The sequence below is a fragment of the Vipera ursinii genome, assembly GCF_947247035.1.
Source record: "Vipera ursinii genome assembly, chromosome: 14".
Classification (NCBI taxonomy): Eukaryota; Metazoa; Chordata; class Lepidosauria; order Squamata; family Viperidae; genus Vipera; species Vipera ursinii.
The window spans coordinates 2,300,266-2,326,233 of NC_139527.1; the positions used below are offsets into that span (position 1 = coordinate 2,300,266).

The window sequence follows — 25,968 nt, forward strand, 5'->3', positions numbered from 1 at the left end:
CTCCCAGGAATGTTTTCAAACTGATTTAATGGTTGGGAACGATGGGCAATTGTTTCCTGGCCCCCTCCCTTTTTATTTCTCTGCAGCCTCCCTCTGGGCTCTTAGTTCCCAATCTGAGCACCCCTAGAAGAGTATGTATTAGGGGTGTGTGTGTTTGTGTGTGTGGCTGTGTAAAATACCTCTATATATCAGGGGTGAAAAACTGCGGTTGCATCATACGGAGGGCTCACGCACCCCAGCTCCAGCAATGGGAAACATGCATTTGTAACATGCAAATACACCAAAGTAGCTTTGATCTTCTGCATCTCTGATAAGGAACAGAAGATTCTTCTTTTCAAGGGTTCCTTCTGGTCAAGAAGGGCTTAGCGCCACCTTCTGGTGGTTAATCCAATGCTCCCAAAATTCTGGGAATTGGAATCCCCGCATCATAGAATAGAATAGAATAGAATAGAATAGAATAGAATAGAATAGAATAGAATAGAATAGAATAGAATAGAATAGAATAGAATAGAATAGAATAGAATAGAATAGAATAGAATAGAATAGAATAGAACAGAGCAGAATAGAACAGAATAGAATTAGAGCAGAATAGAATAGAATAGAATAGAATAGAATAGAATAGAATAGAAGCTGAAAGGGACCTTGGAGGTCTTCTAGTCCAGCCCCTTGCTCAAGCAGGAATTAAAGTTGCCAAAGCTGAGAAACCCTGGACTTTGTGGATGCTTTAGGATCTCTTCCAAACTCTTGCATTCTACAGTTCTAAAAGCAGCCTAAACATCCTAAGGAAAAGAAAATGTCACTCTGAAATTTGGACAATTATTTCAGCGCTAAGGAAGGCCGAAATTCTGATTGTGCATTTTCCATTGTTGGCCTGGATATTATCCTCTAAACCACGGGCCTGAACTGGCAGCAGGTATATCACAGAAAAAGAAGGACTGCAATCCATCCATCAACCAAGCAATCAATCAATCAATCAATCAATAATGAAATATAAAACTCCAAAGTTGTTTAGCCGGATGCAGAGCAGGTCGTCGGAACATTATTTTTATTTTTACTTTTTTTTTACAAAAGCTTTCTGTAAATAAATACAATAATAGAATGTTCGTTAAGATCTAAATGAGATCTTGCGAAAAAATGATTGTTTTTTTTTTCCCTACCATCATACACTCCAGATTCTCCGATTGCGTGACTGTGGATGGAAAAGGCAGGGGAAAAACGCTAGTAAACGACCCCATCGCTTCAACCGAATGGAGTTGAGGGTCTTCCATTCCTGGGGTCCTGAGTTGGGGCAGGTCTGACGCACGGTGGACTCAATCCAACTCTTTAGCAAAGCCAACATTCCCACGCTTGAAGAGATGCCAGCCCGAAAATGCCACCGCGTGATTCAGGTCACATCTGAGGCTCCCACGCCTCGGGCTTGGCCCCCGGATCCCTCCCACGGTTGGGGTCCGGCAGGTTGAGCAGGAGCAGGGCCCCCCCTGAGACCGTCTTCAGGCTGAGCAGGCTGGGCACGGTGTCCTGCAGGCAGGGCGCCCACTCTGAGGCGGCCTGCAGCGGCTGGCTCTTCAGGCCGTGCGTCCGCTGGTGCTTGAGGAGATTGGCGCTCTGGCCAAAGGCCCGCTGGCAGTGGGGGCATTTGAAGGGCCCTTCGCCCATGTGGACGCGCCGGTGCCGGATGAGGGTGGAGCCCCGGCGGAAAGTCTTTTCACAGTGGGGACACTGGTAGGGCTTCTCCCCGTCGTGCAGCCGCTGGTGGCGCATGTACTCCTGCCGGCAGGTGAAGGTGGAGCTGCAGGAGGCGCAGGGGTACGGCTGCTCCCCGGTGTGAATCCGTTGGTGCCAGACGAACTCCTGCTTGTAGCGGAAGCTCTTCTCGCAGCCGGGACACCGGTAGGTCTTCTCTCCGGCGTGGCTCCTCTGGTGCCAGGTGAACTCCTGCTTGAAGCGGAAGCTCTTCTCGCACTCCGGACACTTGTACGGCCGGTCGCCCACATGGGCCCGCTGGTGCCACATGAACTCCTGCTTGTACCGGAAGCTCTTCTCGCACTCGGGGCACTTGTACGGGCGCTCCACAGAGTGGGTCTTCAGGTGCCACGCCAGCTCTTGCTTGAAGCGGAAGTTCTTCCCACAGGCGCCACATTTGTGGGGCCACTCGGCCGTGTGGGTGCGCTGGTGCCACATCAGCTCCTGCTGGTGCCGGAAGACTTTGGCGCAGTCGCTGCACCGGTAGGTCTTTTCTCCGGCGTGCACCTTCTGGTGCCAGCTGTACTCGTGGGCGTATCGGAAGGTCTTGTCACACTTCCCGCACTTGTAGGGCCTCTCCTCCTTGAGGACCCCCCTTGGGCTCAGCGTGGAGCAGTGTGCACAGGAGCAGGAAGGCAACACCCCGGCTCGGCTTAGGGGTTCAGCAGGGGTCGGGGGGCTCTTAACAGGGCTGCGCTCACATTCAGGGCACACCTGCCCCAATGCTCCACGGGGCACCACCGTCGGGATGTGGAGAGCAGAATGGACGGGAAAACACTTCTGGCACTGGGTGCAGATCAGCAGCATCTCCTCATGGGTGCCTGGCTGGGGGTCAGTGGCGCTCGGGGGCCGGAAACCGCTTTCCCCAGCCCCTCGAGGTGCAGCCCGAAATTCCACCGGCAGAGGCTGCTCACCCACCAGGCTGTGGTTCTCCCGCTTGAGCCCCATGTCCCCGTTTACTTCAGAATCAGGCCCGAGGGAGCCTCCCATCCACCCGGACTGCTCACAGAGAGACCCATGGTGCTGGCTCCCCTTCCGGGCTGGTGGAGAGCACGGCGGCCCGGTGTCGCATCCATCAAGGGCTGGCTCTTCTTTAATGGTCGGCTGGCCACCTGTGGGGACAAGAGACCGAACAAAAGCATTACGCAGACGCACGAGAGAAAAAATACGGTGTAATTTGGAGCGCCTTTCGGCACAAACTCCGAGTAAGGGGAGTTGTCACGGAATGGCCATCGCGGGAAGGGAGAGCGTTACAAAGCACCTGGGGATGGCCAGTTGCAAGGCTGCAGTTGCCACTGGGGTGGGGGATGGGGAGGGGGCATCCTACCAACACAATGTGGCAAGTTCTCCTTTGGCGGTCAAAGATCGCCAGGGGTTGAACTAAGTGACCTCTAAGATCCCCTCCTTTGATTCTACCAGGCCATTGTGAGCTGGCGGTCCCCAACACTTCCCTGCCCCCCCTCCCCAAATTATTCACACTCCCACCGCAGAAATCCCCAACTTCTCTGCAATTGAAAAAACCAGCCCTGCAGACGGTTGGAAGCGCCATTTTGATTTCTCCTCCTGCCTCCAGGCAAGGGAACCGTCCTCAGGGATCTGCGGCTTCAGACGTACCCTCAAAATTGTCCTTTGAATCCTCTCTGGACTTTGGGAACTGCGCTCTCCCCGCACAGAGCTTCTCCCGGCCTCCGATCTGCAGGAGGACGCTGGGGGGCTGCACAGCTAGACCTGGGGGCCAAAAGAGAGAGAGAGGTGGGAGCGAATCCTGCCCTTTCACTGCCCTCCTTGGTGTGTGTCTGTGGGGGGGAGGGGGCGCAAGGCCCAGATCATCTTTTTCTGAATTTCTTTTCCCTTTTCTTTCTGCACTTTTGGCTTTGTTATCTCTTATTATCTTGTTATTTCCTTTCCTTTCCTATTTACAGTTGGTCCTCGACTTACAGCAGTTCATTTAGTGACCGCTCAAAGTTACAACGGCAAACTGAAAAAAGTGACTTATGACCGTTTTCCATAGTTACGATCTTTGCAGCCTCCCCCCCCCATTAGTCACGTGATTCAAATTCAGACGCTTGGCAACCAACTCGCATTTATGACGGTCGCAACGACCCCGGGGTCGGGGGGAAAATCCCCTTTGGCAACCTCCTGAAAAGCAAAGTCCATGGGGGAGGCCAGATTCACTGAACGACCACGTGACTCATTTAACAACCGCAGGGATTCACTTAAGAAATGTGGCGAGAAAAGTCGTGCATGGGGGCAAAGCTCGCTCAACAAGTGTCTCGTTTACTGACGTAAATTTGGGGTTCTCCTATGTCGAGAACTACCTATGCTTTGAAGTGTCAGGAAAAAGTTCATCCTTCAAAGAATGCATGTTGTTTTTAACCAGGAACCCCCACACACTCTCCCACCCCGCCACACTCTCACCACCTACCTAGAGACACCAGGGCCTCAAAGTTGTCCTTCATGACGTCCCAGTAGAGGCTCCTCTGCCAGTCAGTCAGCGTTTCCCACTCTTTCGCGGAAAAGTAGATGGCCACCTCCTCAAAGGTCACTGGATCCTGAAAAAAGGGACCCAGAGAGCTCAAGGGCTGCCCCAGTTTCCCTTCTCTTCGGGGGTGGGTGGGTGGGGTAAAAGGTAAAGGTAAAGGTTCCCCCGCACATGCGTGCTAGTCGTTTCCAGCTCATCTCCGTTTCAAAGCCGAAGAGCCAGCGCTTGTCCGAGGACGTCTCCGTGGTCATGTGGCCGGCATGACTGGACGCCAAAGACGCACGGAATGCTGTTACCTTCCCACCGGAGCGGTCCCTATTTTTCTACTTGCATTTTTACGTGCTTTCGAACTGTTAGGTTGGCAGAAGCTGGGACGAGTAACAGGCGCTCACTCTGTTACACGGGACTCGGGATTCGACCCGCCAAACTGCCGACCTTCTGATCGACAAGCTCAGCGTCCTAACCCACTGAGCCACCAAGCAAATAACAGCATCGGGCCATCCCTGGGTTTGTTTGTTTTTTCCTGATTTCATTCCCCCAACTGGCATAATTTCTACTAAAAAATTTTTTAAAAGAAAGATTTGGAAGGATTTAGAATGGTTTAGTGTGTGGAGGTCAGTGATTTAAAAATCTCCTTTTTACTTCCTCCTCTCAAGCCCAAAGCCTTCCGCGTTGGTAACTTGTCTTTGTTGGGGAGCAATTGTTTAACCCACCTTTCTCCCCCCTCCCTCCCTGTTCCACTGAAGAGTCGGCCCCATAGGAGGCAAAGTGGGACAGAAGCCAGGTGGAGCAGAGGACAGACTTACCTGCCGTGGGGGGCCTCCAGCCATGTCTCAAGGTGAGGCCTTGCTGGTCCAGGTCCTTCGTTCTTCCAAGGGGGTCAGAATCAATACGACAAGCTGATCAATGCAGGACGGTTTCTCCTTCGCTCTTAGGCATAATTTGGGTGGGAAAGGCCAGCTTAAAAACAGGGGGGGTTCCCAGGAGGATTGCAAACCCGTCACCGGCTATAGGAAGCGGGCGGGGGGAAGGGGGCGAAGGAGAGGAGAGGAAAAGAGACAGAAGGAGACATTTATAATGTACGTTTTGACTCGCGGTTTCGACTTGGGTGTAGTGCGCACTGTGGACGGCCCTTCATTTCGTCGTGAGATACACAGTTGACAGTAAAGGTGGTCTTAGCTTTAAATTTCCTGGCCGGGAGAACAATTAACCGGTGGAACGGCTTGCCACCAGAAGTTGCGGCTGCTCCGTCGCTTGGGTTTTTTTTTTTTTTTTTTTTTTTATTGAAAAGTTTTACAATACAATTTTCCATTAAAAACCCCCATCCCCCTCCACCCTCCCCTCCCTACCTCCCCCCTACCTCTTCCCTCCCCCCTTCCCTCCCCCCTTCCCCCCTCCCTCTTCCCTCCCCTCCCTCCCCCCCACCCCCCTCCCCCCCCCCGGACTTCCCAGAGCTAAATACAAGGTATATATATATAAAAGCAATCATAAGCAACCATATACTAACAACCATAAATTCTAAAATCCATCACTCTCTAACTTATATAAGAACAAACAAAACTTAACATTATTAAATATATATAAAAAAAAATAGGAAAAGAAAAGAAAAAACTCGAAAGAAGACTTATTCGAATGCTAAATAAAACTTCTTAACCCTATACTTATTCTGGATATACTCAATCCACTTTCTCCATTCCAAAATATAACGTTCTTGCGAGTAATCTTTCAAATAAGCCGATATCTTCGCCATCTCTGCCAGGTCGGAAACCTTTAAAGTCCATTCTTCTATAGTCGGCAGCTCCTCTTTCTTCCAATATTGTCCTATCAAAAGTCTTGCTGCCGTGACTAAATTCAGCATCAACTTGGAGTCCACCACTGTAGCATCAACAATTATTCCCAACAAAAAAAATTGCGGACAAAACTTTATCCTCCTTTTAAAGATCTTCTGTATATTCCACCAAATTTTAATCCAAAAGGCCTTAACCTTTTTACATGTCCACCATATGTGAAAATATGTTGCATCTTCAGCCCCGCACCTCCAACACTTAGGCTGATAATTCGGGTACATACTTGCAAGCTTTTTAGGATCTAGATGCCATCTATAAAACATCTTATAAAAATTCTCTCTTAAATTTTGAGCTTGAGTAAATTTCACATTCCTCACCCAAATCTTCTCCCACATGTCCATTGTAATAACTTCCTGGATATTTTGGGCCCATTTTATCATACAGTCCTTAACAAGCTCTGTTTCTGAATCAATCTCTATCAATGCAAGATATATCCGTTTAATGTGTGCAGGTCCCTGATTTCTAATTTGCTTTATCAGATTTTCATCAATCGTTGCAAATCCAATTTTCTGGTCTTCTTTCCACCTGGCCCGTAACTGAGTATATTGAAACCATGTTTGAACAACCTTCTCTTCTCGCAAGAAGCTATATGATTTCAAGCACCAAACATTCCTTTCCAAACTTAAAATTTCCTTATAGGTAGTCTCATCGTGTTTGAAACCAGCATGTATATTTTCTATTGCGTGTTTTGGAATTGCCCACAATGGTATCTTACAACTTAGCTTATGTCTATACTTCTTCCAAACTCTCAGCAATGCCTGTCTTAAAATATGCGTCCTAAACACAGTACCTACCTTCTTATCATACAACAAATATGCATGCCAGCCAAACAACAAATCATGGCCCTCAAGATTTAATAACCTCGATTGCGTCAAATTGATCCAATCACTTATTCCTACTAATGCAGCAGCTTCATAATATAATTTAAAATTAGGCAATTTAAGGCCACCTCTCTCACGAATATCCTGCATAATCTTAAGTTTAACTCGTGGCTTTTTCCCTGCCCACACAAATTTATTGATACCACGCTGCCATTCCTCCAAATTAGAGTCTTTCTTAAGAATCGGTATCATTTGGAATAAAAATAAAAATTTGGGCAGGACATTCATTTTCACTGCTGCAATCCGTCCCAACAAAGTCAATTGCAATTTTTGCCAACTCTCCAATTCTTTTTGAATTTTCCCCCACAATTTTTCATAATTATTTTTGTATAGCTTTGTATTCGAGGGCGACAAAATTACCCCCAAATATTTAACCCTTTTAACAATCTCAAATCCAGTTAATCCTTCCAAGAAGGCCTTCTGTGAAACTGTCATGTTTCTAGCCAAAATTTTAGTTTTCTGTATGTTTACTTTAAATCCAGAAACCTTCCCATATTGTGTTATTATCTCTATCAGGTCCACAACAGAGTTCTCTGGCTGGGTCACTGTAACAACCAGATCATCTGCAAATGCTCTCAATCTATAGTCCTGGTCTCCAACTTGTATCCCCTTAATTTTTTCCGAATTCCGAATCTTGTTCAATAATATCTCTAAAGTTAATACAAATAACAAGGGCGATAACGGACATCCTTGCCTTGTGCCCTTCTCAATATTACATACTGCCGTCAGACTATTGTTAACTATGATTCGGGCAGTTTGCTTTTGATATAATGCCCTAATCGGCTGTAAGAAATTTTCCCCAAAATCCATTTTATCTAACATTCTCAACAGAAATTGCCAATTCAATTGATCAAAAGCCTTTTCAGCATCTAAAAAGATTAGCGCTGCAGAGATCTGGTTGTGCCTTTCCAAATACTCTAACACATCAACTATATGTCTAACATTATTTTTCATTTGCCTACCACTAATAAACCCCGTTTGATCCCCATGAATCACCTGTTGCAGAACCCTCATCAGTCTATTAGCCAAAACCTTAGCAAATATCTTATAATCTGTATTTAAAAGCGAAATCGGTCTATAATTTTTAACTTGAGTAGCATCCTGATCTTCCTTCGGAATCAATGAGATAAAAGCTGTTCTCCAAGACGGTGGCACCTTTCCCCCCCTCTGGATTGTCTGGAACAGTTCCTTTAACGGTTTTATCATCTCAAATTGTAAATTTTTATAAAAAGCCGCAGACAAGCCATCTGTACCGGGCGCCTTATCAACCTTCAAATCCTTAATTGCTGTAAGGATTTCTTCCTCTGTGATCAGTTGATTAATCCCCTCTCTTTGTGCTTGCGTAAGGACCGGAATGTTAGCATTCTCCAAATATTTATCAATGTCTTTTACCTCAATTTCCTCTTTGGTATATAATTTCGAGTAAAAATCCACAAAAGCATCCTTAATAAGATTCTGTTGAAACACGACCCTTCCTTTATATTCAATCTTGTCTATATTAGAGGCCCTTTGTTTCTTCCTCAGTCTATAGGCTAACCATCTGCCTGGTTTATTAGCGTTGCAAAAAGTATTATGCCTAGCAAACCGCAGATTGGTTGCCACTTGGTCTGCCATTAATTTATCAAATTGTCCTCTTAACAACCTAATAGCCTCTTTAATCTTCACGTCCCCTGGATCCAAAATCAAAGCCCTTTCTTTTTCCTTTATTTCATTCTCCAGTTCTTTCCTTCTAGTTTCCACTACACGTCTACGTCTATTATTCATATATATCAACACACCTCTCATATAGGCCTTACTAGCATCCCAAACCATATCCATAGAGGTACCCTTATTCATATTAATCTCAAAAAAATCCTTCATCCGCTGTTTACATTCTTCCACATTTCTCTGATCTCTAAACAAATTCTCATTTACGCGCCACGAGCGCCTGTCGCTTTTCTCCTTATCAATCTCCAACCAAACTGGACTGTGGTCTGAAATAGTTCTTGCACATATCTTCACTTTTTTAGTTCTCAAAAAGAAATCATTAGTCAACAAAATAAAATCAATCCTTGAGAAAGATTGGTGTCTGTCAGAATAAAAAGTATAATCCTTCTCCTGCAGGTGCCTCTCCCGCCATATATCTCGCAATTCGAGATCATCCTTCAATTCAAAAAAAGTTTTAGGCAGTCTGGCGTGGCTTGGAATACGCTTAAAAGCTCCAGCTTTATCCAAGTGTACATCCAGAACACCATTCCAATCTCCCATAATAATAAAAGATTTATAATCCAACTGGGTAAGCTTTGTATGAAGTAAGCTAAAAAAATCAACTTGTTGTTGGTTAGGTGCATATAGTCCAACTAGAAGCATCTTTTTACCTTCTAACAGCAGCTCAATCATAACATATCTTCCATGCTTATCTGCTTCAATTAAGTCTGCTGTTAAGGCACTTTTAACATAAACAACTACTCCATTTTTCTTATTCTCTGCAGAGGCAACAAAATGCGTACCCAGTCTCGAGTTCAGTAAATACTTTTGATCCAAAACTCTAATATGCGTTTCTTGCAAGCATATAACATCTATCTTAAATTGCTTTAAATATTGAAAAACTTTCTTCCTCTTCTGCGGTGAATTTAGTCCATTAACATTCCAAGTTAAAAATTTAGTTGCCATGCATATCATCCAGAAGCCCTTGGACCACAGCCTTGATAGGACTAACTTCTTTAGGCCGTGCCCCTCCCACAGCTTGACTGTATGTACGTTGCGAAGAAACTGAAGTCTTTTGCTGATCTTGTTCTATTATTTTCTTTGCTCGTTTTAAAGCAGCACGCGTCACTCTTTGCTCTCTAGGATCATCCAAAGAAGTTGTAACTTGATCTCCTCCCACGCCACTTTCCTCTGTTTCCTCCTCTTGTTGTTCTTCTTCTCCAGATCCTTTTCCAGCTTCCAGGAGCGTTAATGGGGTTGCTTTTAGGACATTATTGTAGAAATCACGCGCTTGCTTCACAGTAATCAACCGGTACCTTTTACCTTCATGCATCACCATCAGCCCCTGAGGAATCTCCCATCTGAACCTTATATCTCTTTGCTTGAGCTCATGCACGAGGAATGTATAATCCTTCCTTCCCCTTAAAATCCTTGGAGGAATTTCTTTTAAAACCAAAACTTCTTGTTCAGCAATCACCACTTTAACATCATAGGCAGCTTGTATAATTTGATCTCTGATCTCTCTTTTTGCAAAATAAACCACCACATCTCTAGGCAACTTCCTCTGTCTGGCAATCCATGAATTCACCCGAAACACTTTATCCATAGCTGCTCTTATTTCAGATGCTGGCAGGTTTAATACTTCTTCAAAAGCCTCAGAGATCAGCTGCTTCAAATCTTCTTTAGTATCCTCTTTTAAACCTCTGATTCTGACAGCAAACTGCATCTGGTAAAATTGGGCTAAACTTAAGTCCTTCTCCAGTTTGTCTCTTACATTTTCATTCTCTCTTACTTTAACTTCTAATATAGCATTCCTTTGAGCCAAATCATCCATCTTTTCATCTAATTCTTCCACACATTCCGCCACTTTATGCACTGAAGACAAAATGTCTACCTTCATCACGCTGAGCTTCTGTTCCATCCTCTCTTCCATTCTCTCCTCCAGTTTCTCCAATTTCTCCTCCATCTGCGCAAATTTGTCAGCCATTGATTGATTAATTGAGTCCAAAAGTTTATCCACAGCATCTCGAAACTCCTTCGCTGTCAGCGCTTCAGAAGGGTGCAACGCCTGTAAAGATGATTGTTGCACTGGCGAGGATCCACCACTCCGAAGAGTTTTAGGGGGAGGTTTCGCCGCCATCTTTTAATCCTCAAATATGACGCACTTTCACTTAGAGTTTAAAAAGTTCAAGTAGTTAGAGAGTATAATAAAATAAGCCTCTTCACCTTTATCTCTTGTATCGCTCTGCCTGCTCCTTTAAATCATAGTCCTTTCTTCAGGCAGGGATGGTTCACAGACGCCTGGCTCTGCTCCAAGAAGTTCAGAGCAGACACGCCGACCAGCTGGGAGCAACCCAGGCTTCGGGGGAGTTCAATCCTTCAGCCGCCCAAGCTCCGAGCTCAGGCGGCCTCGGAGAACTCAACCCCTACCTGGGGCCTCACCCCCTCCTCTTCTCCCGAGGAGGGGGCTTCAATTTCGCCCGAACAGCTGTTCGGCGCTGTTACGGGCGAAAAAACAAACAGCTGAGCCGCGGGCAGCCCGGGAAGGCTGTCTTCGGCGCCGTGACGCCACCGGAAGCCCGTCGCTTGGGTTTTTTAAAGAAGGGATTGGACCAATCATTCGTCTTCAAACAGCATACAGGGAGTCCTGAGTGACCCTTCCAAGTTGCGACAGCATGGAAAAAAGAAACGGGCGGCCGTTTTTCCCACCCTTAACGACCGCTGCAGCATCTCTGTGGTCACATGATCGAAATAATTTGGCATCCGTCTCAGAAATTTCCCTTTTCCGAATATGCCTAAGTCCTACACACACACACACACACACACATCCCAGCTGGAAATACTACAGCATTCAAAACCCTCATAAGCTGGGGGGGGGGGAGGAAGGAACCTCATGCATGCAAATTTTATGCAAATACCATGAGCAAATGCATAGATTAAGCATGCAAATCAGCCACAGCCTCTGGCTCCCGAAGCGTTTTTTTTTCCCTGTCTCTCTCTCCCCCAGAGCTGGTCAGCCACCATTGCTGCAATAATGACATGAAGTGCTGGAGTTGGGGGGGGGTGAGGACTGGACCATCCCCCCTCCCTCTTCCACAAATATCTCACCTGCCGCCTTGCAGCCTGGTGTGACGCCATCCCAAATCCACCCCCTCCGCAGTGCCCTTTGGAGAGCCCCCATGTTTCCCCCCTCCTACTGGTTCTAGAAGAGATGGGGGGGTCCCTGCTCCCCCAATTCCTCTCCCCTAGAGCCCTAGCTCCTCAAAGACACATTCTGCCAGGCTAGTTTTCTATATGGGAAGAATTCTCCTGCAGAGAACTTTCAGCCGAATATGGGCGGATTCAGCCCCGAGGATGCCTTGCCAATTCGAAAAGATCCTGGAAACTTTTTTTTTCTTCCTTCCACCACTCTATAACTGAAGAGAAGAATTTATTTAGCCTCCAATCATGCCATGAATTTCCAAGGTATGTTTGGAAAATCCAGATCCCAAAACAGGCTGTTTCCATCACCTTCCTCTGTGCGGCATATAATAAACACCGTAGCCACCAGGGCTTGCTAAGGCCCTAGTCCCTCAGCAGCCCAGCGTCAACTGCTGCAAGAGCGGAGAAACCATGTCCAGATGCAAACCGCTGGAAGGAGAGCGGTGGGAATTCTGCTCCCCCTTGCTTCAATCGATAGTCCTGGATTCTCTGCTTTACCATCAGCTCCGACTCGATCCACACAATTCTCCAAAAATAAAAATATGTGTGTGCGTGTGCGTGTGTGTGTGTGTGTGTGTTTTAATAAGGGTTTGAATTGTGAGGGTTGCTATCAATGTGCTCAAATTATGCGTGCGACCCCCTCCCCTCCTGCCCCTCCGCGGCTTCCCGGCCCCGCCGAGACCCCGAAGAACTCCCCACGCGCCACGCCCGGAGCGAAAGCGCTGCCCACGCACGACCCTCGCCGGGAAGAATCGCCGCGCCCGATCCAGCTGGGAACGAAAGCCGGCCGGCGCGGCGCTTACCCGCCACCCGAGGTGCGCAGCCCCGCGCCCGGCTCTCCTGCCCGGCTGGGCACCGGCGGTGGGCAGGCCGAAGGCGGCGGGGAGGGCTCGCCGGCCTTAACCCCTGCCTCGCCGCAGGTAGGCAGGCGCGCGATCCGCACACCGCCCCCGCCTGGCCGCCGGCGAAGGGGAGCCGGCAGGAGCCGCGCCCGGCGCCCGGCTGCTCGCTCGGAAGGCGGCGCGGCCCGGGATCGCCGGCGGGGCTCCGAGCTTTGAGGCCGGGGTCCCGGGAGTCCCGCGCGCCCGGCGTCTCGGAAGGAAGCGCGGGGGTCTTTCGCTTCTTTTAGGGAAGGCGGAGGGTTCGGGGAAGGAAGGAAGGAAGGAAGGAAGGAAGGAAGGAAGGAAGGAAGGAAGGAAGGAAGGAAGGAAGGAAGGAAGGAAGGAAGGAAGGAAGGGAGGAAGGAAGGAAGGGAGGAAAGAAGGAAGGAAGGAAGGAAGGAAGGAAGGAAGGAAGGAAGGAAGGAAGGAGGGAGGGAGGGAGGGAGGGAGGGAGGAAGGAAGAAAGGAGGGAGGGAGGGAGGGAGGGAGGGAAGGAAGGAAGAAGGAAGGAAGGGAAGGAGGGAGGGAGGGAGGGAAGGAAGGAAGGAGGGAAGGAGGGAAGGAAGGAAGGAAGGAAGGAATCGGCCGTCGCTGCCGCCAAGTGGCCCTCGGGGTTTCGCCAGGCGGGCTGGGGGAATCCCCCACGCGCGCTTCCCGTGGGAAGGCGAGGGAGGGTCGCGATGGAGCGCACCGCGGTCTGCTCACCTGGCGGAAGGAGCGGAGCCCGCGGTTGGGGGACCAAGAGCTGAGCGGCTGGCGTCCCGGGCCATTGCGGCTTTTATTGGGCTCTGCTTGGAAAGAGGCTGTGGCTGCGAGACCCGGGTGTCAGTGGCGAGCTCCGCGAACCGTAGGAACTCGGGCAAGCGAACTGAGCCATTGAAACCGGCCGGGAAGAACGCCGGTGGTTGCTTTAAGCTCAAACTCGGTCGGCTGGTTTGGGGCTTCAGGATGTCACGCAACCGTAGGCGGAAGCTGACGTGCAGGTCGGCGCCTGCACCCGGCGAGCGGCTAGGGGAAAAAAAATGAGGGCACCCGCTGCACTTCCCCCAAGGAACTCCTCGGGAGCAAATCCAACTTCAGACCATACAATGAGAAGATAGATCAGTTCCGTCGGGGTGGACTAGATGGCCACATGGGGTCCCTGCCGTTTCAGCGGAAGCCTGCCTACCTACCGCGTTGGGATGGTAGACTGGGAATACAACCCCAAATAATAGATCACTGATCTGAATGTGGAAGTACTCCGATTCCCATCCTGCTATGCGGTTGTGCAAGAAGATGAAGAAGGATAGTCCTTCCCATGGGGGAAAAAAACATCAACACTTCCGGGTGTGTCTTGACAACTCGGGCAGAGGAACAATAATAATTACACTTTATTATATATTGCACGATAAACATGCGCATTCTCTATATACATATACATATGCACCACTATTGCAAGTACACATATTTATTTTTGTACCTACGTACATTTCATACATAAACTACCACATATGCATATAGTATACCGTACCTACGTACGCACGTAGTACGTAGACATATACTATGCTGATACGTCATGACATCTTAGTTTCTTGGGAGGAACTCGATGCATAGGAAGACCAACACCACCAGCTAAAGAACTCGTAGCTGTGACTTCCCATTGTTGTGTGCATCGCACATTTCAATAAGCATCCTAGGGACTAGGCTGTGCTTCACTCTGCCCCACCTAAGTGGGGCGAGTGATAACCAGAAGGATATGAACCTATGCGTGCTCCTATCTCTAGCAGAAGCTTTTGTGGCGTCCTCTTTGCGGCAGCCTCTCCGGGATTAAGGCTGCCGCAAAGAGGAGCGTGGGGTGGGTGGGTGTTCCACTTATTCTCCAAAGCCCCAGAAGGCTTTGGAAGATGAGAAACAATGGATGGAAATTAATCAAAGAGAGAAGCAACCTGGAATTAAGAACAATTAACCAGTGGAACGGCTTGCCTTTAGAAGTTGTGGGTGCTCCATCACTGGAGGCTTTTAAGAACCTCAAATGGTATAGGGTCTCCTGCCTGAGCAGGGGGCTGGACTAGAAGACCTCCAAGGTCCCTTCCGGCTCTATTCTGATTGATTGATTGATTGATTGGATTGTCTGGGCAAAGGCAATCCAGGCTCCAGAGTTTTCCTTTTGCTCAGCTGAGAATATCACCTCTTCCCCCCCCACTCCTCTTTCGGTTAACCCCTTCATTCCTGGCAGCCTATTTCCTTCCCCACTTCCAGCTGGATTTCCCTGCTGATTGGTTGGCTTTGAAGGCAGCCTAGCCCATTAGCCAGCACCCCTGATGTTGCTGATCTTCCCGGAAGCGGTGTTTTTTTTACCAATTCCAGATTAGAGACATGCTCCAGGACATCACCAACTTGGCATTTTTCCGTTTGGGTTGGAAATTTAGAGATCTCCAAATCCAGCATGGCTGATGGGCAGTTGGCCACAGAAGGGTTGATGCAAGTGGTCTTTGAGGTCTTCTGGCAACTGGAAATGTGTCTGTCCCATCCTTGGCCAACCATTTTGGCATCTGCAAACCCTCTGGGTATTTGCAAGGCAGGAGACTTTGTAACTCCCCCTCCCCTCTTGGGGAACCTCCCTGCTTTTACCGTAGAGAAATGTCTTCCTTCTGATCCAGGAGTGGCCAGATTCTTGCATAAATTGCTGGATAAAGATCTGGAAGGGAGACGCGCAGTTGTGAACATTCAAAGTTAGAAGCTTAACTAGAGCTAGAAAAGCTCAACCTTTGTGAACAGGACATGAAAAGCAACAGGGCCTAAAGCCACGTACAGAAGGCCAGTATTACATCTAGAGATCTGCTGCCACATTCTGTCCAAAATTGCTTCATTGAGCACACAATTGCGGAAAGCTGCAATATTTAGAGCACACACTTAAAAGATCTGTGAAAAAAAATATTTATCGCTCTTTGGGTTTTGCTGCTGAGAGTAATCCAAGATTCCGGAGGCACCTGTGTTTCATGACTTTACTTATGGAAATAAATGAAGCCCACAGTAGTATATCACAAGGACCGGCATGAAGCTCTGATGATATTTGGTAGGAAAGCTATACAAAAACCCAGAAATTCAAACCAGGGGAACTTCTCCTTCCCAGAGATCTGATGAAACTTTCTTCGATTCAGCTGCAGACTCTGAGAACGTAAAGCCTTGTCAAGGACACCAGAACAGGTGTGGATTTGAAGCAGACGGTTCCCATAACAAAGCGGACTTGTTGGTATGGATTACGTAAGACTTTGGAGGTTTGGCTGGGGAAACGATTGTTTTAAGTCTATGAAGTGGTGTGGAAACCTCAGAGTTAGTTTTGCTTTGACATAACCAAGCCGTGTATTCAATAAACAGTAAGATTTTCAGAAACGGAGTTAACCTGGAGTTTTATTTGGATTCTCGAACTGGATGTTGACACTTGAGGTATTTATGACTGTTTTTTTTCCCCCTGTGGTTTTAATTATCCTGGTTTTATTCATTTTTCTTGAAGGACATATCCGCGCAGGCGCATTTACAAGACCAAGTCAAAGTTCATTCTTTGAGGAAAGCGGCAAATGCTGGACTACAATTCACATAAATGCCAAGCCAAGCCTGATCTGGCGCCCTCCCTTCGAAACATCTGGAGCAAATTTCTAGCAGTTGGAATCCAACCCTTATGGATCGGGTAACTAAGTTATCTTGCAACACTCACCTCTCTGGCTCACGATTCAGTTCCTCCTTCGGTTCGTTGACGGGCCTGCGATCTGCTTTGTCTTTGCCGTAAGCCACGTTCTTTGGTGCGGCAGCCCGCCCGCCAACTCCCTCTTCCAGTGGTGGGCCAAACCTGAGCTTGCCTTTCTCCTGCCTTTCCTTCAGCCAGCTGCGCTGCAGAGCCAGGATGTCGTCCATGTGTTCCTGAAGGGAATTTTGTCCGATCAGAAGCGGCTGGGGGCCACCAACAAGAAGTGACTTTCAAATGCTAAGCCTCAGTTCCAGCAGGAAAGCGTCGTGGCCACGACCAAAGGCATCTCACGGCCCCAACCGCCCTGGACTCACTTCAACCAGCTTCTCTTTTAGGCCTTCGAGAACCGACCGACTCTCCAGGCGAAGCTGCTCCTCCTGCTGCCTCAACTCCAGCTCCTGCAGAACGGAGAAAGTCGAGCCATTACGTGGCTTGAGAAGCACTGTCGTAAGTCGAGGGCGAACAATGTAAAGGAAAGTGCTCAGAGGTCACTCCGCTAACTTCCTCGGTTCTCAGGGCCTGATCGTCCAAAGCGCCTCCCACTCACCTTCTCTCTCTGGATCTGGAAAATGCGCTGTTTTTGCCTCTCGAGCTGCTGGTTGAGGTCCTGGATGTAACTCTTAATTTCCTCCCCCACCTCCTGCAGAGCTTGGAGGGCAGCGCCGGAGGAGAGGGGCAGGGCCCCGCTGGGAAAGAAGGAGACAGCCGATGGTGGGATTTGCCTTTATTGCAACTGTGACATCGGGACAGCCTTTCAAGGTATCTGCAGGTAGACCTTCACCTACAACGGTCTGTTTTACTGACCGTTCCAGGTTACAACGGCACTGGGAAAAAAGGGACTTGGGACCCTTTTTCATGATTGTGACCGTTGCAGCATCCCCATGGTCATGTGATTTACACGCAAGTTTTGATGCCTTGCAAAGGCTGGAGGTTGCCTGTTTGGCAAGAGAACCACCAGCTCACAAAAGCAGAGCAGACGCAGACCAGGCCCCGCCTGCTATTCTACCTGTACAGCAGGATGGCCTTCTCTGGGAGGAGCTCCTGGAGCTGCCGGCATGCGAAGACAACCTGGCTGGCCAAGAATTGATCCATCCGGTCAGCCTGGGCCTGAGCTTCCCGCTCCCGGAGGGACAACCGGCTGCATTCTGCTTGCAGATGTTCTCGATCTTCTTCCATCTGTTGTAGCTTCACTCTCGCTTCTTCTTTTTCTTGCATCCTTTCCTGGGTGAAGAAGAAACACCCAGGCGCCACCCCAAGGATCTGTTTCAGGAACCAGGGAAGCTCAGCAGATGGGTTTCTCACTGCCGCAAACCGAGGTAACACTGGTTGTCATCTTGGAAAGCCCTGTCTGGCCTGGGTTCGGGCCAACTGCCTTTTTTCCAAGGGTCTCCACCCATCTAATTCTAGTCTAGTGAAGAGAAGGACCCGGAGAGACATGATAGCACAGTTCCAATATTTGAGGGGCTGTCACAGAGAGGAGGGGGGGTGTCGACCTATTTTCCAAAGCACCCAAAGGCCAAACAAAGAACAATGGGATGGAAACCGACCAAGGAGAGATTCAGCCTAGAAATAGTGAGGACAATCAACCAATGGAACAGATGTTGCTTTTAGAAGTTGTGGGAGCTTCATCGCTGGAAGCTTTCAAGAAGAGACTGCACTGCCACCAGTCAGAAATGGTGTAGGGTCTCCTGTTCGGGCAGGGGTGGGGGTTGGACTAGATGACCTGCAAGGTCCCTTCCAACTCCGTTATTCTACTCTACTCTAAGGTGCCTGAATGCAGATCGCTGCCTTTTGGGGAGATTCTGAAGCCCATGGTGCTGTTGAAATTGGACGGCAAAACGGTCACGACAACGCAAGTGTGGGAAAACAGATGGACTATTACCAAGCCAACTGTCTCTTCGCAACCCACAAGCTCTGCTCCTGTGGGTGGGCGGTTGCCTCACCTGGTCCAGCTCCTCCCGCAGCCTCTGGAGAGCTTCATCTTTCTCCTTCTGCAGCCCAACCTGGAGTTCTTCCAGGCTGGCTCGTCTCTCCTCCTCCAACAAACGGGTCTGGTTCTCCAAGCCTTCCAACTTCTGAAACACAAAATGCCCAGGTGGGATGTTCTCACTCCTGCCTTGCTGTCCCTTGGGCTCTTTGGCTGGCTACCCCAAGGAGCCGGGGTGGGGTGGGGAGGCGCTTGGTTCTCCACCAAATTCAGGCAACCATGACTTCAGACCTCCTGCCGTTCATCAAGTAGGTGTCAAGCACAAGGAACCGGAACGAAACCATAAATGGATCAGAGTAGTTTCTTCATTGTTGCTTACCTATTGACAAGAATCTTGCCAGACTAACTATACTCTCCTGGGAACAAGCAAAGAAAGGATTCAAGGATCCCTGGCCTCTCTCTCTTCTTCCCTGTAGGGATTCCAAGCTCGCCCGCTCTCTTTACTCCACCCCCTACTCTAGCTGGAGATTCCACCACATAGGTGGAAGAATTAAGGAGGACTACTAGCCCAAACATTTTTATTATTTTTATTAAAGGAGCCGTTGAGGCAGCCTCTTCCGCAGTTGTGTGACCCTCTTCTTCCCAGGATCCAAACAGTCAAGAATGAAACTTTGGTAGCTACATGCCTCTTCATTTCTTCTTGCCGTTAGTATTGAGGGGAGGGGAGGTGTTGTCTTAAAAAAGGATTTAGATAGAGAAATGAAACCTATTTGATTTTGCTGCAGCTCATGAGAGCCTGAGGCCTTTCTAAGGACACTGAAGCAGGTGTGTTAAGAAAAGCAGATGGTTCCCATAAACAAAGAGAAGTTGTTTACAGGGACTATGTGAGCAAGCAGGGGCTCGGGCAAAGAGACTGTTGTTTAATTCTTTGAACTGATGTCTAGGAACCTCCAAGTGAATTTTGCTTCGACACTACTATGCCGTGTATTCAATAATTCCAGAACCGGAATGATCCCTAGTGCTGTATTTGGATTCTTGAGCTGAATGTGGACAGCAACACTGCAGGGCTAACCCTCCTGATCCAAAGAAGGTTGGTACTCAGTGCCATCAAGCTGCTGGCATGGCTCAGTCCAGAGGTCCTCACCTGACGGAGGTCAGCCTCCGCATCCCGCAAAGAACTGCTGAGTTTCCTTTCTTTCTCCAGCGCTCTCTGGAGATCCACCCGCCTCCTCCGGTCCTGTTCCCGCAGGGCCTGCCACTGCATCTGGAGCGCTGCCCGGGCATTGGCCTCCCATTTCTTCTGCTCCTGGGCCAGTGAATTCTGCACCTGGGGAGGACACACAAGTGGGCAGCAAATCAATCGCAATAAGGTGGGGCCTGGGATGGGCTGAAGAGTCTTCCAGCCTTGGTGTCTTTAAGATGTGTGGACGTCAATTCCCGGAATTCCCCAGCCAGCAGCCAAGGTTGAAATACGCTGGGCTAGAAGTGGAATACTGCACCCAGTTTTTGGTCATCATCACGATGTAAAAAAGATGCTGAGACTCAAGAGTGCAGAGAAGAGCAGCAAAGGGCTAAAACGTAGGAAGAACGGTCGCAGGAACTGGGGATAGCCAGTCTAATGAAAAGAAAGACCAGGGGGGATGTGAGAGTAGTCTTCCAGTATTTGAGGGGTTGACACAAAGAAGAGGGAGTCAAGCTATTCTCCAAAGCACCCGAAGGCAGGACAAGAAGCAGCGGATGGAAACTCATCAAGGAGAGAAGCAACCTGGAATTAAGAAGAAACATCCTAACAGTGGGAACAATTAGCCAGGGGGACTCCTTGCCTCCAGAAGTTGTGGGTGCTTCATCACTAGAGGTTTTTAAGAAGAGATTGGACAACCGTTTGTCTGGAATGGTTACAGGGTCTCCTGCTCAAGCAGGAGGTTGGACGAGAAGACCTCCACGGTCCCTCCCAGCCCTGTCGTTCTGTTATTCCACAACGGAGTGGGTTGCTTCAGAAGGCTGGTGGACTCTCGTCTTAGGACTGTGTTTAAAGAACAGCATTTGAGGCTACATGCAGAGGCAGAGACTGGACTAAGTGATCTCTAAGCTCCCTCCCCTTCTACGATTCTGTGACCAAAGGGGCTGACCAGGAAGAAAGCGGAAACACAAGCCAGGACCCAACCTACCATCTCCTGGGCCTCCACCTTCAGGGCCGCTGCCTGTTGCTGCAGAGCTGCCTGCTGGCGGACGGCTTCTGCCTCTCGCTCCTGGATGGAAAGGAAGGGGTGGGTGGGAAAAAAGCTACCCTGGCTGGATTCATACAACACGTTCAATCCAGGTTAAGAAAACATAATGGCTACATTATGCACCTAGTACACTTTGCTGAGGTGGTTCAGATGCACCCGCGAAGATGCTAAGAGAACGGTTGGGTATCCCCAGCTCTATTCTGGTTAACTAATATTAATCTTTCCAAATTACATCGTTGATTGCCACTACTTCCCAAATATCGCCCTTTTCCTTTCTCTCAGCTTAACCATAGTTATTTCCCTTTTTGTCTCTGATACAGGTACTCCTCGACTTACAACATTAGCTTAGTGACCGGTCAAAGTGACAACGGTACTGAAAAAAGTGACTGATGACCCTTTTCCACACCTACAACCGTTGCAGCATCCTTCACGGTCAGGTGATCAAAACTCAGGCGGCACTTGGAAACTGACTCACATATATGACGGTCGCAGTGTCCCGGGGTCACGTGATTTCCCCCTTTAGTGACCTTCCGACAAGCCAAGTCAATGGGGAAGCCAGATTCACTTAACGACCGTGTTACTAACGAAACAGCTGCAGTGATCCATTTAACAACAGTGGTAAGAAAGGTCGGAAAATGAGGCACAACTCACTCAATGAATGCCTCACTTAACAACAGAAACTTTGGGCTCCACTGTGGTTGTAAATTGAGGACCACCTGTAATTACTTCCAGGTTGTGAATGCGCCAACACTGGAAGTTTTTAAGAAGAGACTGGACAACCATTTGTCTGAAATGGTATAGGTTTTCCTGCCTGAGCAGGGGGTTGGACTAGATGACCTCCAAGGTCCCTTCCAACTCTGTTATTCTATTCTATTCTATTCTATTCTATTCTATTCTATTCTATTCTATTCTATTCTATTCTATTCTATTCTATTCTATTCTATTCTATTCTATTCATCTACCCTTATGATCTTTTGTAGATCTTCAACTTCCTTCTGGAAGATCTCAGCTTGCTCCCGAAGAGCGCTGGCTTTAGCCTCTTCTGAGCTTTCAGCACGCTGAAAAACAGAAGGACAAAAAATTAAAATAGGCTTGGTCACTCTTTATGAGGTCAGCTGCCAAGAACTTCCTTCCCTTCTGTCTCTTGAGGGCCGATCTCCTCTCTGGCTTCCATCCTTTTCCCAGACTCTCCGCAACCTCTCACAATTCCCGGAGATGCAAGATCCCACGTGGATACCTCTTCTAAAGCCTGCGTCTTCTCCAGCTGCATCTCTTCCCTAAGCTTGCAGAGCTCTTTCTCCTGGGAAGAAGAAAAAAAAAGTGGGGGGGAATTACTTACACATTCACTCTAGCTAAGGTAAAGGTTCCCCCGCACACACGTGCTAGTCGTTTCCGACTCTAGGGGCCGGTGCTCATCTCCGTTTCAAAGCCGAAGACCCAGCGCTTGTCCGAGGACGTCTCCGTGGTCATGTGGCCGGCATGACTAGACGCCAAAGGCACACGGAACGCTGTTACCTTCCCACCGTAGTGGTCCCTATTTTTCTACTTGCGTTTTTACGTGCTTTCGAACTGCTAGGTTGGCAGAAGCTGGGACAAGTAACAGGCGCTCACTCTGCTATGCGGCGCTCGTGATTCGACCCGCCAAACTGCCGACCTTCTGATCGACAAGCTCAGCGTCCTAACCCACTGAGCCACCGCGTCCCTGTCACTCTACCTACATCCCCTTTAATGTCTCCCAAACCTTTGGATACGAAGCTCTGCCCAATTCTAGGGCATTTAGCAAAGCAGACAGGAACTCCCATCATTGCTAAGGAAGAGTAAATGTATGGCCAAGGAAGCATAATGAAAACCTTTTCCCGGAAGGCCTCTTGCTGAAGCTGCTTCAGCTGTTGCTGGTGTTCCTCTTTCAGGCTCCTGACAATACCGTCCAGGGCCCCCTTTTCCGCCTCCAAGACGGACAGGGTCTTGTGCATCCTCGCTATTTCCAGGTCCTTCTTGGACAGCAGAGCCTGCAAAGCCAAAAATCCTCAGTTTTGCTTCTAGATCCGAGATCCACCTTGTCAACAAGGTCAGGTCCTATTCTTGTTAACTTTGCTCGCAGTTCGGGAAAACCCTGAGTGGACAACCAGTTGTAAGCAACCAATTTTCCTCCCCACATCTGAAAGAGACGGTTCGTCTCTTGGGTGGCCGTCAGTCATGCCAAGTGACCATCCAGACATGGTGCCTGGATGAGGAGGGTCTCCAGTGGGATCGCCTTACCTCCTGGAGCTGCTTGGTTTTCTCACTGGCCATTTCCTCCACGGAGGACAAGAAGGTTCTCGAACTCCTCAGCTGGAGCTTCAGAGAAGAAAGCTGGTGCTCTAAGCAGCCCACTTGGTCCCTCAGCTCTTCTCGCTCACTGACCAGTCGAGAGACCTAAGATTTTTGTTCACAGAGAAGTAGATGACGAAATTTATCCTAAATAAATCAAAGCAGGATGAGTAGCTGCGACTTTAGTTCTATTCTATTCTGTCCTATTCTGTCCTATTCTGTCCTGTTCTGTCCTATTCTGTCCTATCCTATCCTATCCTATCCTATCCTATTCTAATTCTCCTTCTCTTCTCTTCTCTTCTTTGTTATTCCATTCCATTCCATTCCATTCTATTCTTCTACCCAACCCTATTCTATTCTATTCTATTCTATTCTATTCTATTCTATTCTATTCTATTCTATTCTATTCTATTCTATTCTATTCTATTCTATTCTATTCTATTCTATTCTTTCATTCAGGGGAAGAGAAGTGACTTGCCAGCATTGAGGCATTTTCAGAATATTTGACACTCCAAGCCGAAAGGTTTTGCCATCACTTCATATGTCTGGGGAGTGATCTGAGGAAAAGTTTTCTAAGGATTGGTGGGGGGGGAAAGGGACCTGGGGGGCCCCTGCAGCTTGTGGATGCTCCCCTCTGATAGTCCTCTCTTAAAGGTAGTGGCAGGGGGTGTCTCTGGCTGAAAGGAAGAGAGAAATTCCCCCCCCAGGTGTGCATCCTTCCTCACCTCCACCTGCACAGCCCCGTACTGCCTGCCCTGCCGCCTGAGCACGCTCAGTTCTTGCTCCAGTCCCACGACTTCCTTCAGGCAGACCTCCTGCTTATATTCCAGCAGCCCCAGATCAGCCCTGCGGCAGGACGGAAGGACACAACCGAATGATTGAATAACAGGATTGGAAGGGACCTGGGAGGTCTTCTAGTCCAGCCCCAGCTGTGTTTACCACGTTGCCATTTTGGCAATGGATCTCAAATATCTGCCTCGGGGTTTGTCCTACGCTTATTACCTGGCCTTCTCCACTTTCTCCTGATGTTCTTCCATTTGCAACTCCAGCCTCCTCGCCAGCTCCTGGCGCTCCTGTAGGGCTTCCTGAAATGCTTCCAGCTCCAGAGCCACGTGCTGGGAGGAGAAGGAGGAGGAGGAGGAGGAGAAGTTGAAGTAGGATGAGGTCTTCTCAGGATGGCTGACCTCTGCTCTCCTCGGTGGGACTCGAACGTTTGATGTGGTTCTTCTGGCCCTTTGCCAGGACGACCGAGGCTCTCCAACCATCGACCGGTGCTTTGAGCTCCTAGTGATGCCCTGTCTCTGTTCAGAAGATCGCTCTGGTCCTTCTCCTCCTCGCTCTAATCCCAGGAATCCACTTTTCCTGGAATCCATTTTTTCCCCTTCTTCTCTCGAGCTCTGGAGCCTGGCATGAAGATTCTTCTTCCACAGTTGGCCTCCCCTTCCTGCACCCGTTCCACTGGAGCTCTTGGCCGAGCAGCTCTTGACTCCGTGTTGAATAAGAGATGCCACGTTCTTGACTCCGACTTGAGGAAGACTCCGGAGTGGCCGTTCTCTGGAAGGGGGAGCCAATTCTTGGCTCCGTTTCTCCTTGGACGCTCCTGCTGGCCACTGCTTGCTTGTCGACTCCAATCTGTGAGAATCCAAAGCAAGATGGAGAGATGGACAAGGACCAGCCACCTCAGACAGGACGATGGCCTTGGATGTTGGTGGCCTCACATCTCTGGGGCCTAATGCGAGACCAGAAATGGCCTCATCCTCCTCGGAGCTCAGCCCCAGATCCACCAGACCTTTGTGGAACTCAGCAGCCAAGTCTTCGGTGCAAATGGAGTCTGATCTGCTCAGGGCCTCCCTTGAGTCAGGGAGGTGCAGCAGCTGACTTCTGCAGTCCATGTCTCCGTCCCCACCTGCCTTGGTCCTGCCTGGATCTGCTGACCTAGAAGTGGCCTCGGTTTCACCCAGGCCGAGGGGACCATCCCAACTGCTTCCCTTGATCCTTGGTCCAGGCCCCTGTGAGGCAAGAGTAGGAGGTTAGGGGGGATATTTCACAAGGAGGGCAGGCTAGAAATGGCCAAGATCTCAGAAGATGGTGCAGAACCTATAGTTCTTGAGCAGAGGGCTGGACTAGAAGACCTCCAAAGTCCCTTCCAGTCTGAGATCTTTGAATCTTTAAGAGGGCTGAAGGATCTAGGGTAACCCCTGGCGCCTTCCAAATATTTGGGCAGACAGGGTGGCTGTGGCTGATGAGGTCCAAAACATCTGGACAGCACACACCCAACACATTAGCAGGATTCACAACCTATTATAAAAAAATAATAATAATCTATTGGCAAATTTTAAGCAATGGTTTTTATCTCTTTGGGTGCTCTGTGACTATAGAAAACTGTACTTATTTTAAAATCATGTTTAGACACTCTATGGCTTAGCACATTTTTAAATCCAAACCCTGGGATGGCGAAATCGTTAGGGGATGCCCTAGGCAGGGGTTGGCTTAGATGATCTCCAAGGCCCCTTCAGCTCTTTTCATCCTGCGATGCAGACCCAACAAAGAAATGCACCTTCCTCCATCTAGCTTGATTTAATTTCCTGGCATGAGCTGGGCAGAGACTCAGCTCTGCAAGCATGCAGGGCATGGGGTGAGGTGGGCAGGACGGGCCTTCCTGGAGCAGATATGACTCTGAGACTTTTGCATTCCAAGTTCCAGGAAGGACTTTTTGCCCAAACCTTTCAAAAGCCAGTTGGAGTGCAAAGGGCAAAGCTGTCTCCTTCGGCTAGCTAGGGACAGACCTAGGTGTCAGATCCTGACGCACAGACAGCAAGGTGTGGCTGACCTACCTGGTTGGGGTTGAGCTGAGCGTCGATGCGATCCAGCAGGAAATCGCAGTGACCCTTGGGCCACGGGTGCGACCTCTTTACCAGAGGGACAGCGGTCTCTCTCATCGCTTCTGAGGAAGCAGAAAACCTGGCTCAAACAGAGCGACTGCGAGAGGGATCTCGGAGTCCGAGTGGACGATCCCTTAAAGAGGAGCCAGCCGTGTGCTGCAGCAGCCAAAAAAGGC

The 25,968-nt window shown here is 49.0% G+C and overlaps 2 protein-coding genes across 4 annotated transcripts; both read right to left on the minus strand.

Annotated features, from left to right (window-relative positions):
- Positions 1 to 1,028: 1,028 nt before the first annotated feature.
- Positions 1,029 to 5,529, minus strand: LOC310646908 (uncharacterized protein). The gene is made up of 4 exons (XM_083373720.1): positions 5,032 to 5,529; positions 4,169 to 4,295; positions 3,358 to 3,471; positions 1,029 to 2,855 (listed from the first exon to the last, which is right to left on the minus strand). Exons 1-4 carry the CDS (start codon positions 5,053 to 5,055, stop codon positions 1,390 to 1,392), a joined length of 1,731 nt encoding a protein of 576 aa, XP_083229846.1. The 5' UTR covers positions 5,056 to 5,529; the 3' UTR covers positions 1,029 to 1,389.
- Positions 5,127 to 25,526, minus strand: LOC310646907 (uncharacterized protein). 3 transcript variants are annotated; one of them, XM_083373718.1, is made up of 15 exons: positions 23,913 to 25,526; positions 23,636 to 23,756; positions 22,860 to 23,015; positions 22,451 to 22,609; positions 21,838 to 21,900; positions 21,563 to 21,658; positions 20,541 to 20,621; positions 19,517 to 19,699; positions 18,389 to 18,520; positions 17,452 to 17,666; positions 16,993 to 17,131; positions 16,760 to 16,843; positions 16,416 to 16,618; positions 15,332 to 15,398; positions 13,645 to 13,729 (listed from the first exon to the last, which is right to left on the minus strand). In XM_083373718.1, exons 1-15 carry the CDS (start codon positions 24,800 to 24,802, stop codon positions 13,673 to 13,675), a joined length of 2,646 nt encoding a protein of 881 aa, XP_083229844.1. In that variant the 5' UTR covers positions 24,803 to 25,526; the 3' UTR covers positions 13,645 to 13,672. The 3 variants fall into 3 exon arrangements, with proteins under 3 accessions (XP_083229845.1, XP_083229844.1, XP_083229843.1); XM_083373719.1 differs by lacking the exons at positions 13,645 to 13,729; positions 15,332 to 15,398 and adding an exon at positions 5,127 to 5,232 and having other exon boundaries at positions 23,913 to 25,525; XM_083373717.1 differs by lacking the exon at positions 13,645 to 13,729 and having other exon boundaries at positions 14,100 to 15,398; positions 23,913 to 25,524.
- Positions 25,527 to 25,968: the final 442 nt, after the last annotated feature.